Source organism: Sus scrofa, chromosome 10 (genome assembly GCF_054392235.1).
Source record: "Sus scrofa isolate SSC_HxYL_T2T_F1_AM1 chromosome 10, Sscrofa_HxYL_maternal_Yorkshire_Landrace_v2.0, whole genome shotgun sequence".
NCBI lineage: Eukaryota > Metazoa > Chordata > Mammalia > Artiodactyla > Suidae > Sus > Sus scrofa.
In genome coordinates, this window is record NC_139392.1 from 178,321 (window position 1) to 191,813 (window position 13,493).

Genomic DNA, 13,493 nt, shown 5'->3' on the forward strand with positions numbered 1-13,493 from the left:
CATTACTTGGAACATTATCTCCTTTCTCTCATCTTCATGGATGAAGGGTCTTCCAACTCTCTCTTGCAGACAACAGGACTTTTGAGTGATCACATTTCCTCTTCTCTTCTTCCTTCTCTCCCTCTTCACTCCCTCTCTCCCTGCCTCCCTTTCTGCCTTTCCCTCTCTCCTTCTCCCTCTTTGCTTACTCCTCACCATGGAACTATAAGAAAATGTTTCTGATTGATCGCTTTCATTTTCCTGATGACTAGAGACTGGATTTACTAGTTCAAAATTTGGAAAACGGGATATGCATTGTCTCATTCTCACTGTTTGCGTTATGGATCCGTAGGAAGGGCAGAGCTCCCTTTAACTCCTTCTCCTTTTCAGAACTACTAAGACCACAGGAAAATTCCCTTTGTCAGGAAAGAGGGGGGAGGTGTCTAAATCCTGTTCTTCACTTCAGCCATCAGAGATCCCTGCACTGGGATGGTAATTTCGGTGAGTGCCTCTTCATTCATAACGCTGAAACTCTCGTCTTCATTTCGATGTGATACTTGTGTTGTTTCCAGTGGTTAGAATCCAAAAGAAAAAAACATCTTAGATTTTTCTAATTTTCAATGCTTTGAATATTAGATCAGGTGAGACTGAAGTCATACATGGTAACTGAGGGAGTTTCCTGGTGGTCTAGTGGTTGAGACTCAGCACTTTTACCACCGTGGCCCAAGTTCAATCCCTGGACTGGGAACTGAGATTCCACATCGCACCATGCCCCCCCCCCCCAAAAAAAAAGAAAGAAAAGACAAAGAAAGAAAAATAAAACGAATGAACAAAAAACAATAACTAGTGGTTCTCAAATATTTGGGAGAAAAGTAAAACCTATATTTGGTAATTGAAACACATAATAACATGAGTAGGAAAAAATTTAGATATCCACTCTGTACTCCATCAGAATCTACAAAAGTAATTTGAGTAGGAAACATTTATTGTAGACTTTAAGAACATTTTAATGTAAGACATTTTGAAAAATCCTGATATTTTAAGCATATGTTTTAATATACTTGTAAAGCAGTGTTACATCTACCTTCACATAAGGGGATATTATTGGTCCATCCGTTTGTATCACATTCACGAAAATTAATCTCACCCAGCATCTGATACCTGAAAGTCAAAAATCACAGAGTTGTGCACGAATGTGTATTTACAGGCAGTTTTAAGTCTCATACCATTCTGAATGACCAGAAACTCCATTTCAGGGAAAAATAACAGCACACATGGCCCTCTTTCCTTTCTTAGGAAAGGTCCTCAAGCCCTCAGGTACATGGACTTGGAAGGATCAATTCCGGGCTCATGACACAAACTCACTACTGTTTCAAGCACGGTGCACTTTCATTTTTCGTTAAATGTGTTATTACACTTAACACTGTAACACGGTCCATGAACCATTGCACAAAACAGAAGCTAAACACATGGTCGTAGCCAACAGGACAGCAGCCACCGCACGCACGCAGTTCTCCCCCATCCATACCCTAGCCGCCAGGACTGCGATATTTTCCCGACACCTCGGGCTTTTCACACAATCAGGGATAGTGCTAGCAACAATTTCTTAGCTCATTTCATTTTCAGCACTTGTCTCTATCTCATCTCCATCTCTGAGATGCTTTTCAGGGTCTGTTCACTCAGGCAAGTCTGCTTAAAGAAGCCAGTCAGTGTTGAATGATAGTTTGTAACCCATCAAGCCTGGTTCTTTAAGGCAAAAGTGTGAGTTCCTTGGGGCAGGTGCGCAGTAGGTAGACACTGCTGGAGGCTTCAACTGAAAGCAAAGCATCCCTCTCGATATTTGTTACCTCAGACAGTTGGAAGCAACAACAACAACAACAACAAAAACTTTTTCTCAAAAATAAATAACGGAAGATAACCACAAGAGAGAGAATTTTGAAAAGTGGCCTTTTATGAACTTCTAAAGATTTTCACACCAACAAACACTCCCTTCCCCTGCAAATAAGAGTTCTGCAAATCACATGTGAAATAGACAAATTGCTCCCTCAAAAACCACTTTGTCTTTCTTTCTTTGTGACTGACTTGTTCCTAATTCTCTAAGTGAAGAAAACTTTTCAATAAATTAAGGAGGGTCCACAATACTTGAAGTCAAACTTTTACTCTTGGGTCTGTCACACGAAGGAACAGAATAATTGGTTGTTAAAGGCTCTTCTCTGGTCCCTCTGTTGGTCCCATCTTTTAATGGAGAAAGATTTTTCACCTATACCAAGAACCCATCCATTAGTCCAGATCTCTCTCCAGAGTTCTGCAAATTCTACACAAAACCGCCTATGTCACTGGCAAAGCCCATTCACAATTCCTGGGGAATAAAAATGGAAGCTGAAGGGAGTTCCCGTTGTGGCTCAGCAGATTAGGAACCCATCCAGTATCCATGAGCATGTGGGTTCGAGCCCTGGCCTCACTCAGTGGACTAAAGGATCAGACTGTTGCAGCAAAGCACAGAAGTGGTTCAGATCTGGCATTGCCATTGCCCGGCTGTGGCGAAGGCCAGCAGCTGCAGCTTGGATTTGACCCCTAGCCTGGGAACTTCCATATGCCTCAGGTGCAGCCCTAAAAAAAGAGAGGGGAAAAAAAAAAAAAAAAAAAAAAAAAAGGAAGCTGGGGAATAAAGTCTACCTTCTTTTTGTCTAGTGTAGGATCACTGGCTTACCAAGGAAGCTGTTGCAGAGGCCTCACATCTGGCCCTTCAGACTGGAGTTCCGGGTGGTAAAACATACTGCGGACCCCTGAGACGCCGCGGGCCCTCCATCTACCTCCATCTAACACAGCAGCCCGGCCAGAGCCCCTGGAGCCTGAGGGCAGCCGCTGGGCCGGTCCTGCCAGAACTCCGCCCCCGAGAGCCTGCCCCACCCCTCGCCGCTGCTGCCTCGACCTCCCCAGCCAGCACTTCCTCAGCGGAGGCGGAGATCCTATAAGCCGCGCGCTCCCTGGCAGCCCGTCTGGGAGAACTCGGGCTTTGGAGTGCAAGCTTGCCCTCTCCCTTCCTTCCTTAAAGAACACAGCTTCTGAACCTAACTCCTCTGGTCCTGCTGACACCAAGGACCTCAGGCAGAAGGGTCCTTGGTGAGGTCCGACGTGAAAAGGGCAGTAACACTGGGGCCCATCGCCATGGAGGGAGCCAGAGAGAAAGCGTCCACGTGTTTGGAGAAAAGGGCGTGTGTTTCCGCAGCCCCAGGCAGGCAAAGTACCTAATCAAGTACAAAGTCATTTCTGGTCCCTGGGATGTGAACAATGTGTACATCATGGAACCTGTAAGAACCTATGTGGTTATTATTTCAGTGTGTAAGTCTTATTTGCCCTGAATTTTATAAAATAGTATCAAATATTTTATTGGATAGCACGTACTCCAATTTTGTTTCCCTTTCCACTGTCCCCGACACAGTGGACTCTGTGACCGCGTAGACATAAAAGAATGCAGCGGGGACTTGCTGCAGTGCATTCTTACTGCGATGCATACGCTTTCCCACTCTTCTATAAGGACACGCTACCAGAGTAATTATAATTCATTTAAGTTTGTCCATGTTGAGATGATAAGGGTATCCAGATAACATTATTTTCATGATAGTTTAACTTTTCAGGTTACATGTATGTTACTTATAAAAATATTGATGAAAAGTATAGTAACATTAAACACATAAATGAGTGCCGTTTCTATTTACTCTTTTCATTATAAGTTATCTGCATTATAAACCTCTTTATACTGACTACATACCCCTCATCGCATGTGTAAACAACCTTGGCACCGTATTCAAACTGAGTTCCTACTGCAAGATGGAAAGAACCAAAGGATGTGTCTCCAGGATGTCCACAGGGCTTTTCTAAAATGAGAAAAAGAAGGTGATGTTAGCATGCAGCACGGGGATAACAATTTACGTAGGAGGTCGAGGCAGGGATACCATGCTAGTACATTAGAGGCCAAAATTAAAAATACGGAAAAGTCAAAGTGGCAAAGTTACCTGTTGTGCTTTTTGAATCTTCTTTAATTTATACACTTTATACATTTTATAAGACTTTCACCTCCTTAGTCAGGTTTATTCCTATCTTTTTTTTTTTGGTATGATTTTAAAAGGTATCCTAATTTTTACATTCCTTTTGTGATATTTCATTGTTCACATACAAAAATGTAACTAATTTTTGAACGTTAATCTTGTATCCTGCTGCTTTGCTGAATTTATTGATGCAATTGAGGAGTTTTTGTGTGGAGCCCTTAGGGTTTTCTATACATAGTATCCTGTCACCTGCATATAGTGATAATTTTACCCTTTCTCTCTTCCAGTTTGGATACATTTTCTTACTTCCTTCCTCCTTTCTTTCTCTCTTCCTTCCTTCCTTTCTTTCTCTCTTCCTTCCTTCCTTTCTTTCTCTGATTGCTGTGGCCAGGACTTCCAATACTATGTTGAATAAAAGTGGTGAGAGTGGGCATCCTTGTCTTTTTCCAGATTTTATCAGGAAGCCTTTCAGATTTTCTCTGTTGAGTATTATATTGGCTGTGGGTTTATCATAAATGACTTTTATTATGTTGATACGTTCCCTCTATACCCACTTTGGTAAGAGTTGTTATCATGAATGGATGTCAGATTTTGTCAAATGCTTTTTCTGCATCTACTGAGATGATCATGTGGTTTCTGACTTTTCTTTGTTAATGTGGTTTTAATGTGGTGTATGACATTGAATGATTTGTGTATGTTGAGCCATCCTTGTGAACTTGGGATGAATTCCACTTGGTCATGGTGTATGACCTTTTTTTTTAAGTTGTTGGATTTGGCTCACCAAAATTTTGTTGAGAATTTTTGCATCTATACTCATTAAAGATATTGGCCTATAATTTTCTTTTTTAGCAGTATCTTTGTCTGGTTTTGGTATCAGGGTGATGGTGGCTTCATAGAATGTCCTGGAAATATTCTCTCCTCTTCAATCTTTTGGAAAAGTTTTACTTTATTTTATTTTATTTTTTTTGTCTTTTTGCTATTTCTTGGGCCGCTCCCGCGGCATATGGAGGTTCCCAGGCTAGGGGTCGAATCAGAGCTGTAGCCACCAGCCTACGCCAGAGCCACAGCAACGCAGGATCCGAGCCGCGTCTGCAACCTACACCACAGCTCACGGCAACACCGGATCGTTAACCCACTGAGCAAGGGCAGGGACCGAACCCGCAAGCTCATGGTTCCTAGTCGGATTCGTTAACCACTGTGCCACGATGGGAACTCCTGGAAAAGTTTTAGAAGGATGGGTATAAATTCTTTGTATGTTTGGTAGAACTTGCTTGTGAAGCCATCTGGTCTTGGACTTTGCTTGTAGGGAGTTTTTTTTAAATTACTTATTCCATTTCACTTCTAGTGATCATTTTTTATCAAATGATCTATTTCTCTTCTCCTAGATTCAGTTTTGGTGGGCTATATGGGTTTTTTTTAAACTTTGGAAGATTAAAACCCCTTTTTATATCTTTTTTTTTTCTTTGTTTTTTGTTTTTTTTGGTTACGACCCCTTTTTAAGAATAATGAGGATGTATTGTTTTGTATTTAAATGACAATGGTGATATTATTCAGCCAGTATGGCTACAATATCACTCAGAATTTTCACAACTAAAATTTTTTTATAGATTTCGCAAATGTAGGAATTACTTACTCCGACATATCCTGGACGGATGAAGAGACACCCATTTTCCATCCTTGCACACCATAACAATACTCCCAAGTGTTCTGTATCCAGGGCGGCATTTGTATGTAGCCTGAGTGCCTTCTGGATATGTTTGTTCAGTCCAGGAACCTGATACAATTTCTGTTTCTTTTCTTGGAGGAGGTTCTCTACAGTCTACAAAATGTAAAAACAAAATGGTTGTTGAAATAACTATGCAGTATGTTTAGGTTATTTTTGGCTTTTAAAAAAACCTATGCAGGTCCATCCAAATGTATGTCCTAATAGACATGCAAAGTATATCAGAAATTAAACCTACATAGATTTGTAAGAAAACTTTCCAGGTAGTTGTATTCTTAACAGCTGCACTGCATTCTACAGTGTCTTTCATTGATTTAGAAAACACTGGGCCCTGTTCTAAGCTGAAGAAAAAAACAATAAAGAGACAAAGTGTCTGTTCACAATGTGTTTTCGCTCTACCAAGGAAATTAGGTACTAAATTCAAAGAGAGGACATGTCCAAGTGTCTGAAATCTTCATCAAACTCCTGTACAGGCTGCTCTCCTCCCTATTCTGTGCTCTGTATTTTCTCTTGAATATCAGTAACCTGGGCCCTGGAGAGGTCAAGTCTTCGGTATGAATGTGATGGACAATCTCAAACTGAAACCCACTGGAGGTGAAATGGAATCAAGTTGAATCCTTACTTTTTTCTGAAAACTGTGAGTAAATCTCAGAATCACAGAGAATAAAGCAAATTGTAAAAAGAATATACACAATTAGAATATTTTAAAATTAAAATTCTATTTTTGAAGATCTCTATGCAAAACTCAAAGGAAAATTAACTACAAAATTATTTTCCACACAAGAGAACAGAGAACTTCTTGCAACAACAAAAACATTAACATCAGACGACAATACATCATTTTCTTAAGACTGGCCAATAACATAACAATGACTAAAAATCAAAGACATGACAATTAAATGTAAATGATATTTTTGACAAATTTCAATGACAAAAATGTAAAGGAAATGGCCTTCAATTTCATAGAAAATGAAATGATATAAGTATTACTACTAAACGAAATTAGAGGTGTAAAAGCCAATCTTACTAGAAAGCAATTTGGTGATATTTATAAGGATGCTTAAAAATGATCATGTAGGGGAGTTCCCATCGTGGTGCAGTGGTTAACGAATCCAACTAGGAACCATGAGGTTGCGGGTTCGATCCTCACTGGGCCTTGCTCAGTGGGTTAACGATCCGGCGTTGCTGTGAGCTGTGGTGTAGGTTGCAGACGCGGCTCGGATCCCGTGTTGCTGTGGCTCTGGCGTAGGCTGGTGGCTGCAGCTCCGATTCGACTCCTAGCCTGGGAACCTCCATATGCTGCGGGAGCAGCCCAAGAAATGGCAAAAAGACAAAAAAAAAAAAATGCTCATGTAGGGAGAAGGATCAAGCTGGCAGAGGAGTGAGACATCACACTCCCCATCTCCCACAAATACATCAAAAAACCCACAAATACACATAGGACGATTTGCACAGAACATCTGCTGAATACTGGCAGAACTTACCTCCCAAAAGGGCAAGAAACCCTCCATATAACTGAGTAGAACAAAAGGAACAAAAAGGGAGAGAGAGAAAAGGAATCAAGATGGGACTAACATTCTGAAAGGGAGCTGTGAAAGAGAAAAGAAACCCACACCCTGGGAAGCTACCTCGCTGACAGGGAGGTCAGCTGACATGGAGGGACCTCAACGTCCGAGAGAAAAGCATGGCGGCTGGACTGAGGAGGGCCAGGCAGAATGAGAGCCGCACAGATCACCTGCACCACCGCCCTGGACACCACATCCTGAGACACTCAGGCAGGGGCTGAGTGCTGAGACTCAGGCTCTGGAGGTCAGCTCCAGGGAGAGGACTAGGATTGGCTGCGTGGAGACAGCCGAAGCGTCCAGGGAAGAGTACATCGCAGCTGAGGAAACCGTGGAGGAGGTCTGAGCCTGCAGGAGAAGCAAGGCACCACTGCTGGGGAGGGCGAGAGGAGGAGGGGCAGGCTGCCGGAGGATATCTCTTTCCCTGCACATGCACTGACTCTCAGAGGGTGGGGCATCTCTGGCGCAGGCTACTGCGAGAGGCCACTTGCTCAGGCTATGGGCGACCAAATGCCTCTTGTACGAGCTATGGGTGGACAGGCACCTTTTGTGTGGACTAAGGGCAGCAGGGAGCTAGGTGCCACATGGCGTCTCTTGCATAATCTACAGGTGGTGGGAACAAATCACAGCAGTCACTTCAGAAACCAGAGGGAGGATGGCCTGCCACCACTAGGCGTCTGTGAACAGGCTCCACCTGCAGCCCCAGTCACCTCAGAGGTCGGCAAAAAAGAGGGCACTGAAACTGAGCACCACCCGTTGATGCTTTCACACCCCTGGAAACACACCCACCCTGCTGCTGCCACTGCCAAATGCTCCAGGCAGTGCCCACCGGTGCTTGATCACTATCACTTCCCAGGACCTTGCAACTAGGAGCAGCCTGTGCAGCAACTCCTGGATGGGCTAAGTGGGATGGGGTGCTTCTTGCATGGTCTACAGGTGCTGGGGGCAAAACTCTACAGTTATCTCTGACTCCAGCAGTGGGTGTGGCCCACTGCCACTAGGGTTTCCTGAGCAGCCACCACTTGTGGCCTCAATCACCTCAGAGGGCACTACAGAGGAGGGCATTGCAACTGAACACCACCCATTGTTGCTCTCGCTCCCAGGGAACTCACATACCCTTCCACTGCCACTGCCAAATGCCTTGGGCACTGCCTAAATCTTCCTGAGACTCATTACCACTTCCCAGGGTCCTGCAACTAGGAGTATCCTGTGCCAACTTCCTGCAGGTCCTTGCTACTGTCAAGAGCCCAGCAACCAGGCACTGACTACTACCTCTGCCCATTGCCTCCTTCTCCCTGGAGACACACCCAGCACCCTACCAAGGGGATACACTGCTCACACTGAAGAAAGAGACAGCAAATATCCAAAATCCCACATCAAAAATAAATAGTAATGCCCCACAAAATACAAAGGGGCACTCTTGCATAGAAATAGTCCTCCAAGACTACAGTTTGGCTTCCCTAAACTCACAGAAAAAGAAAAATACAAGAGAAATGAAGAAGCTCAGGAACCATTCCCAGTTAAAAGAACAGGAGAATTCACCAGAAGCAGCAAACAATGAAGCAGACCTCTGCAGTCTAATAGGCACTGAGCTCAAAAAGGAGATAGTGAAAATACTGAAGGAATTCAGGGTGAATATGAAAGAATTAAGAGTGGATATAAACAGTAATGCAGTTTACTTTGGAAAAGAACTAGAAACTATAAAGGGGAGCCAAGAAAAATTTGAAAATTCATTTGCAGAGATGCAAACTGAGTTAAAGGCACTAAAGGGCAGAATGAGTAATGCAGAGGAACAAATTAGTGACTTGGAAGATATAATAATGGAAATCACCCAATCAGGACAGCAGACAGAAAAGCAAATGAAAAAAACATGAAAGCAACATAACAGACCTATGAGATAATATAAAGTGGGCCAATCTACACATAACTGGGATTCTAGAAGGAGAAGAAAAAGAAAAGAAGGTTGAAAATATATTTGAAGAAATTATGGCTGAAAACTTTCCAAATCTAAAGGAAACAGATATCAAGATACAGGAAGCACAGAGAGCCCCAAAATGTTGAACCCAAACAGGCCCACACCAAGACATGCTATAATAAAAATGGCAAAAGTTAAAGACAAAGAGAGGATTCTAAAGGCAGCAAGAGAAAAATAAAGTATTAATTATAAGGAAACCCCATAAGGCTATCAGCTGATTTTACTACAGAAACACGACAGGCCAGAAGAGAATGGAAAAAATATTCAAAGTTCTAAAATGGAAAAACGTGCAGCCTAGAATACTCTACCCAGCAAGAATATCATTTAAAATAGGAGGAGAAATAATTTCTCCAACAAATGAAACTTAAAAGAGTACAGTGATACTAAACCCATTCTAAAAGAAATACTGAAAGGGCTTCTCTAAATAAAAAAGAATAAGAAGAAATGGGATGGAGGTAACCACAATTGGAAAGCAATAACTTAAGTAAGACATAAAAGGAAAAAAAACTATTGTAAAAGTGATGATGAACACAAGGAACAGCAAAAGGACAAACAAAAGATGTTAAAAAAGGACTTCAAAATCATAGAACGTGGGGAAGGGAAGTAAGAAAATCTAGACTCTTTTTTTTTTTTAGAAATGTGTTTGAGCCTATATGATTATCAGGCTAAAGCAAGCAGATATAAGAAGGGTTTATAATACTTGAAAAACAGGGCAACCACAAATCAAAACCAAACATTACATTCACAAAAACTAAAAAGAAAAGCACACAAGCATAAAATAAAAGGAAATCATCCAACCAAAGAAAGAAAGGAACAAAGCAGAACCACAGAATCAGCTGGAAAACAAGGTTTAAAATGGCAACAAATACATATTTACCAATAATTACCTCAAATGTCAATGGACTGAATGCTCTAATCAAAAGACATAGAGTGGCAAACTGGGTAAAAAGGCAAGAGCCTACAATACGCTGTCTACAAGAGACTCACCTTAGGGCAAAGGACACATATAAATTGAAAGTGAGGGGCTGGGAAAAAGATATTTCATGCCAATGCACAAGACAGGAAAGCAGGAGTTGCAATACTCATATCAGACAAAATAGACTTTCAAACGCAGGCCATAAAGAAAGACAAAGAAGGACACTATTTAGTGATAAAAGGATCCATTCAAGAAGAGGATATTTCAATTGTCAATATATATGGCCCTAATATAGGAGCACCCGGACAAATACAACAAATACTAACAGATATAAAAGGAGAAATTGATGGGAATACGATAATAGTAGGAGACTTTAACACCCCACTCACATCAATGCACAGATCCTCTAGACAGAAATCATTAAGGCAACAGTGATCCCAAATGATGCAATCGAAAATTTAGACTTCATTGACACCTTCAGGACATTACATCCAAAAAAAAAAAATCAGAATATGCATTCTTTTTAAGTGCAAATGGAACATTTTCAAGAACTGACCACATACTGGGGCACAAAACTAACATCAACAAATTTGAGAGTACAGAAATTATTTCAAGTATCTTCTCTGACCACAATGGCATGAAACTAGAAATCAACCACAGGAAAAGAAATGAGAAAAAACTAACTACATGGAGACTAAACAATATGCTTCTAAAAAACCAAGGGGTCAATGAGGAAATCAAAAAAGAAATTAAAGAATACCTCAAGACAAATGATAATGAAGACACAACCATTCAAAATCTATGGGATGCTGCAAAAGCAGTGCTTAGAGGGATGTTCATACCAATACAGGCCTTCCTCCAAAAAGAAGAAAAATCTCAAATCAAAACTTAATCCACCACCTAAATGAATTAGCAAAAGAAGAAAAATAAAACCTAAAGTTAGCAGAAGGAAGGAAATTATAATGATCAGAGAGGAAATCAGTAAAATAAAGATTCAAAAAATAACAGAAAAAAAATCAATAAAACCAAGAGCTGGGTCTTTGAAAGGGTAAACAAAATTGACAAACCTCTGGCCAGACTCACCAAGAAGAGGCGAGAAAAAAACCCAAATAGGAATTCCTGTTGTGGCTCAGTGGGAAAAAATATGATTAGTATCCATGAGGATGCAGGTTCAATTCCTGGCCTTGCTTAGTGGGTTAAAGATCTGGTGTTGTCGGGAGCCATGGTGTAGGTAACAGATGCGGCTTGGATCCGGCATTGCTGTGGCTATGGTGTAGGCTGGCAGCCACAGCTTTGGTTTGACCCCTAGCCTGGGAACCTCTATATGCTGTGGGCATGGCCCTAAAAAGACCAAAAAAAAAAAAAAAACAACAACAAAAAAAACCCAAACCCCAATAAACCAAATAAGAAATGAAAAAGAAGAAATCTCAGGAGTTCCTGTCGTGGCGCAGTGGTTAACGAATCCGACTAGGAACCATGAGGTTGCAGGTTCGGTCCCTGCCCTTGCTCAGTGGGTTGACGATCTGGCGTTGCCGTGAGCTGTGGTGCAGGTTGCAGACGCGGCTCGGATCCCGCGTTGCTGTGGCTCTGGTGTAGGCTGGTGGCTACGGCTCCGATTCAACCCCTAGCCTGGGAATCTCCATGTGCCGCAGGAACGGCCCAAGAAATAGCAAAAAGACAAAAAAAAAAAAAAAAAAAAAAAAAAAGAAATCTCAACAGATACAGCAGAAATACAAAAAAACATAAGAGAATACTATAAACAATTATATGCCAACAAATTTGACAACCTAGATGAAATGGACAACTTTCTAGACATTTACAGCCCACCAAAACTAAATCAAGAAATAGATCAACTGAACAGACCAATCACTAGAAGTGAAACTGAATATGACATAAAAACGCTCCTTACAAACCATAGTCCAGGACCAGATGTCTTCACAGGTGAATTCTACCAAATATACCAAGAAGAACTTATAGCTGTCCTTAAACTTGTTCAAAAGGTTGAAAAAGAAGGAATACTCCCAAAGACATTCTATGAAGCCACCATCACCCTAATACCAAAACCAAAGATACTACCAAAAAAGGAAATTATAGGCCAGTATCTTTGATGAATATAGACACAAAAATTCTCAACAAAATTTTAGCCAATCAAATCCAACATCGTATAAAAAAGATCATACACCACAACCAAGTGGGAGTCACCCCAGGTTCACAAGGATGGTTCAACATATGTAAATCAATCAACATTATACACCACATTAACAAAAGAAAAGTCAAAAACCACATTATCATCTCAGTAGATGCAGAAAAAGCACTTGACAAAATCCAACATCCATTCATGATAAGTCTACTGGGTATAGAAGGAATATACCTTAATATAATAAAAGCAATTTATGGCAATAAATACTCAACAGAAAAAAGATGAAAGCTTTCCTGCTAAGATCTGCAATAAGACAAGGATTCCCACTCTCACTACTTTTTTTCAACATGGTATTGGAAGTCCTAGCCCCAGCAATCTGACAAACAAAAGAAATAAAAGGTATCCAATTTGGAAAAGAAGAGATAAAACTGTCATTCTATGCAGATGACATGATACGATATGTATAGAAAACCCTAAGGACTCCATACAAAAACTACTCAAACTGATCAACGAATTCAGCAATTAGCAGGATACAGGATTAACATTCAGAAATCGGTTGCATTTCTGTACACTAAAAATGAAATATCAGAAAAGGAATATAAAACTACCTTTTAAAATTGCACCCCAAAATATTAAATACCTAGGAATAAAATTGCCAAGGAGGTGAAAGACTTATATGCTGAGAACTATAAAACATTAATCAAGGAAATGAAAGAATATTGAAAGAAATGGAAAGATATTCCATGCCCCTGAGTTGGAAGAATTAATATCATAAAAGCGGCCATAATACCCAAAGCAATCTACAGAGTCAATGCAATCTCTATCAAATTACTCATGACATTTTTTGCAAAACTACAACAAACAATCCAAAAATTTATAAGGAACCATAAAAGACCCAGAATTGCCAAGGCAATCTTGAGGAACAAAAACCAAGCAGGAGGCATAACTCTCCCAGACTTCAGACAATATTACAAAGGTACAGTAATCAAGACAGTGTGATACTGGTACCAAAACAGACATACAGACCAATGGAACAGAACAGAGAACCCAGATATAAACCCAGACACCTATGGTCAATTAATCTTCGACAGTGGAGGCAAGAATATAAAATGGGAAGTAGACAGTCTCCTCAGCAATTGGTGCTGGGAA

At 40.9% G+C, this 13,493-nt stretch overlaps 1 protein-coding gene across 5 annotated transcripts in view; it reads right to left on the reverse strand.

Annotated features, from left to right (window-relative positions):
• The window catches only part of CFH (complement factor H), a 127,112-nt gene that overhangs the window by 61,503 nt on the left and 52,116 nt on the right, over window positions 1–13,493 (reverse strand). For all 5 annotated transcript variants that reach the window (XM_084978942.1, XM_021081845.2, XM_021081843.2 and 2 more), the window contains 3 exon segments: window positions 5,662–5,847; window positions 3,752–3,857; window positions 1,064–1,140 (listed from right to left, as the gene is read on the reverse strand). In XM_084978942.1, coding sequence (XP_084835068.1) covers window positions 1,064–1,140; window positions 3,752–3,857; window positions 5,662–5,847 — 369 coding nt within the window.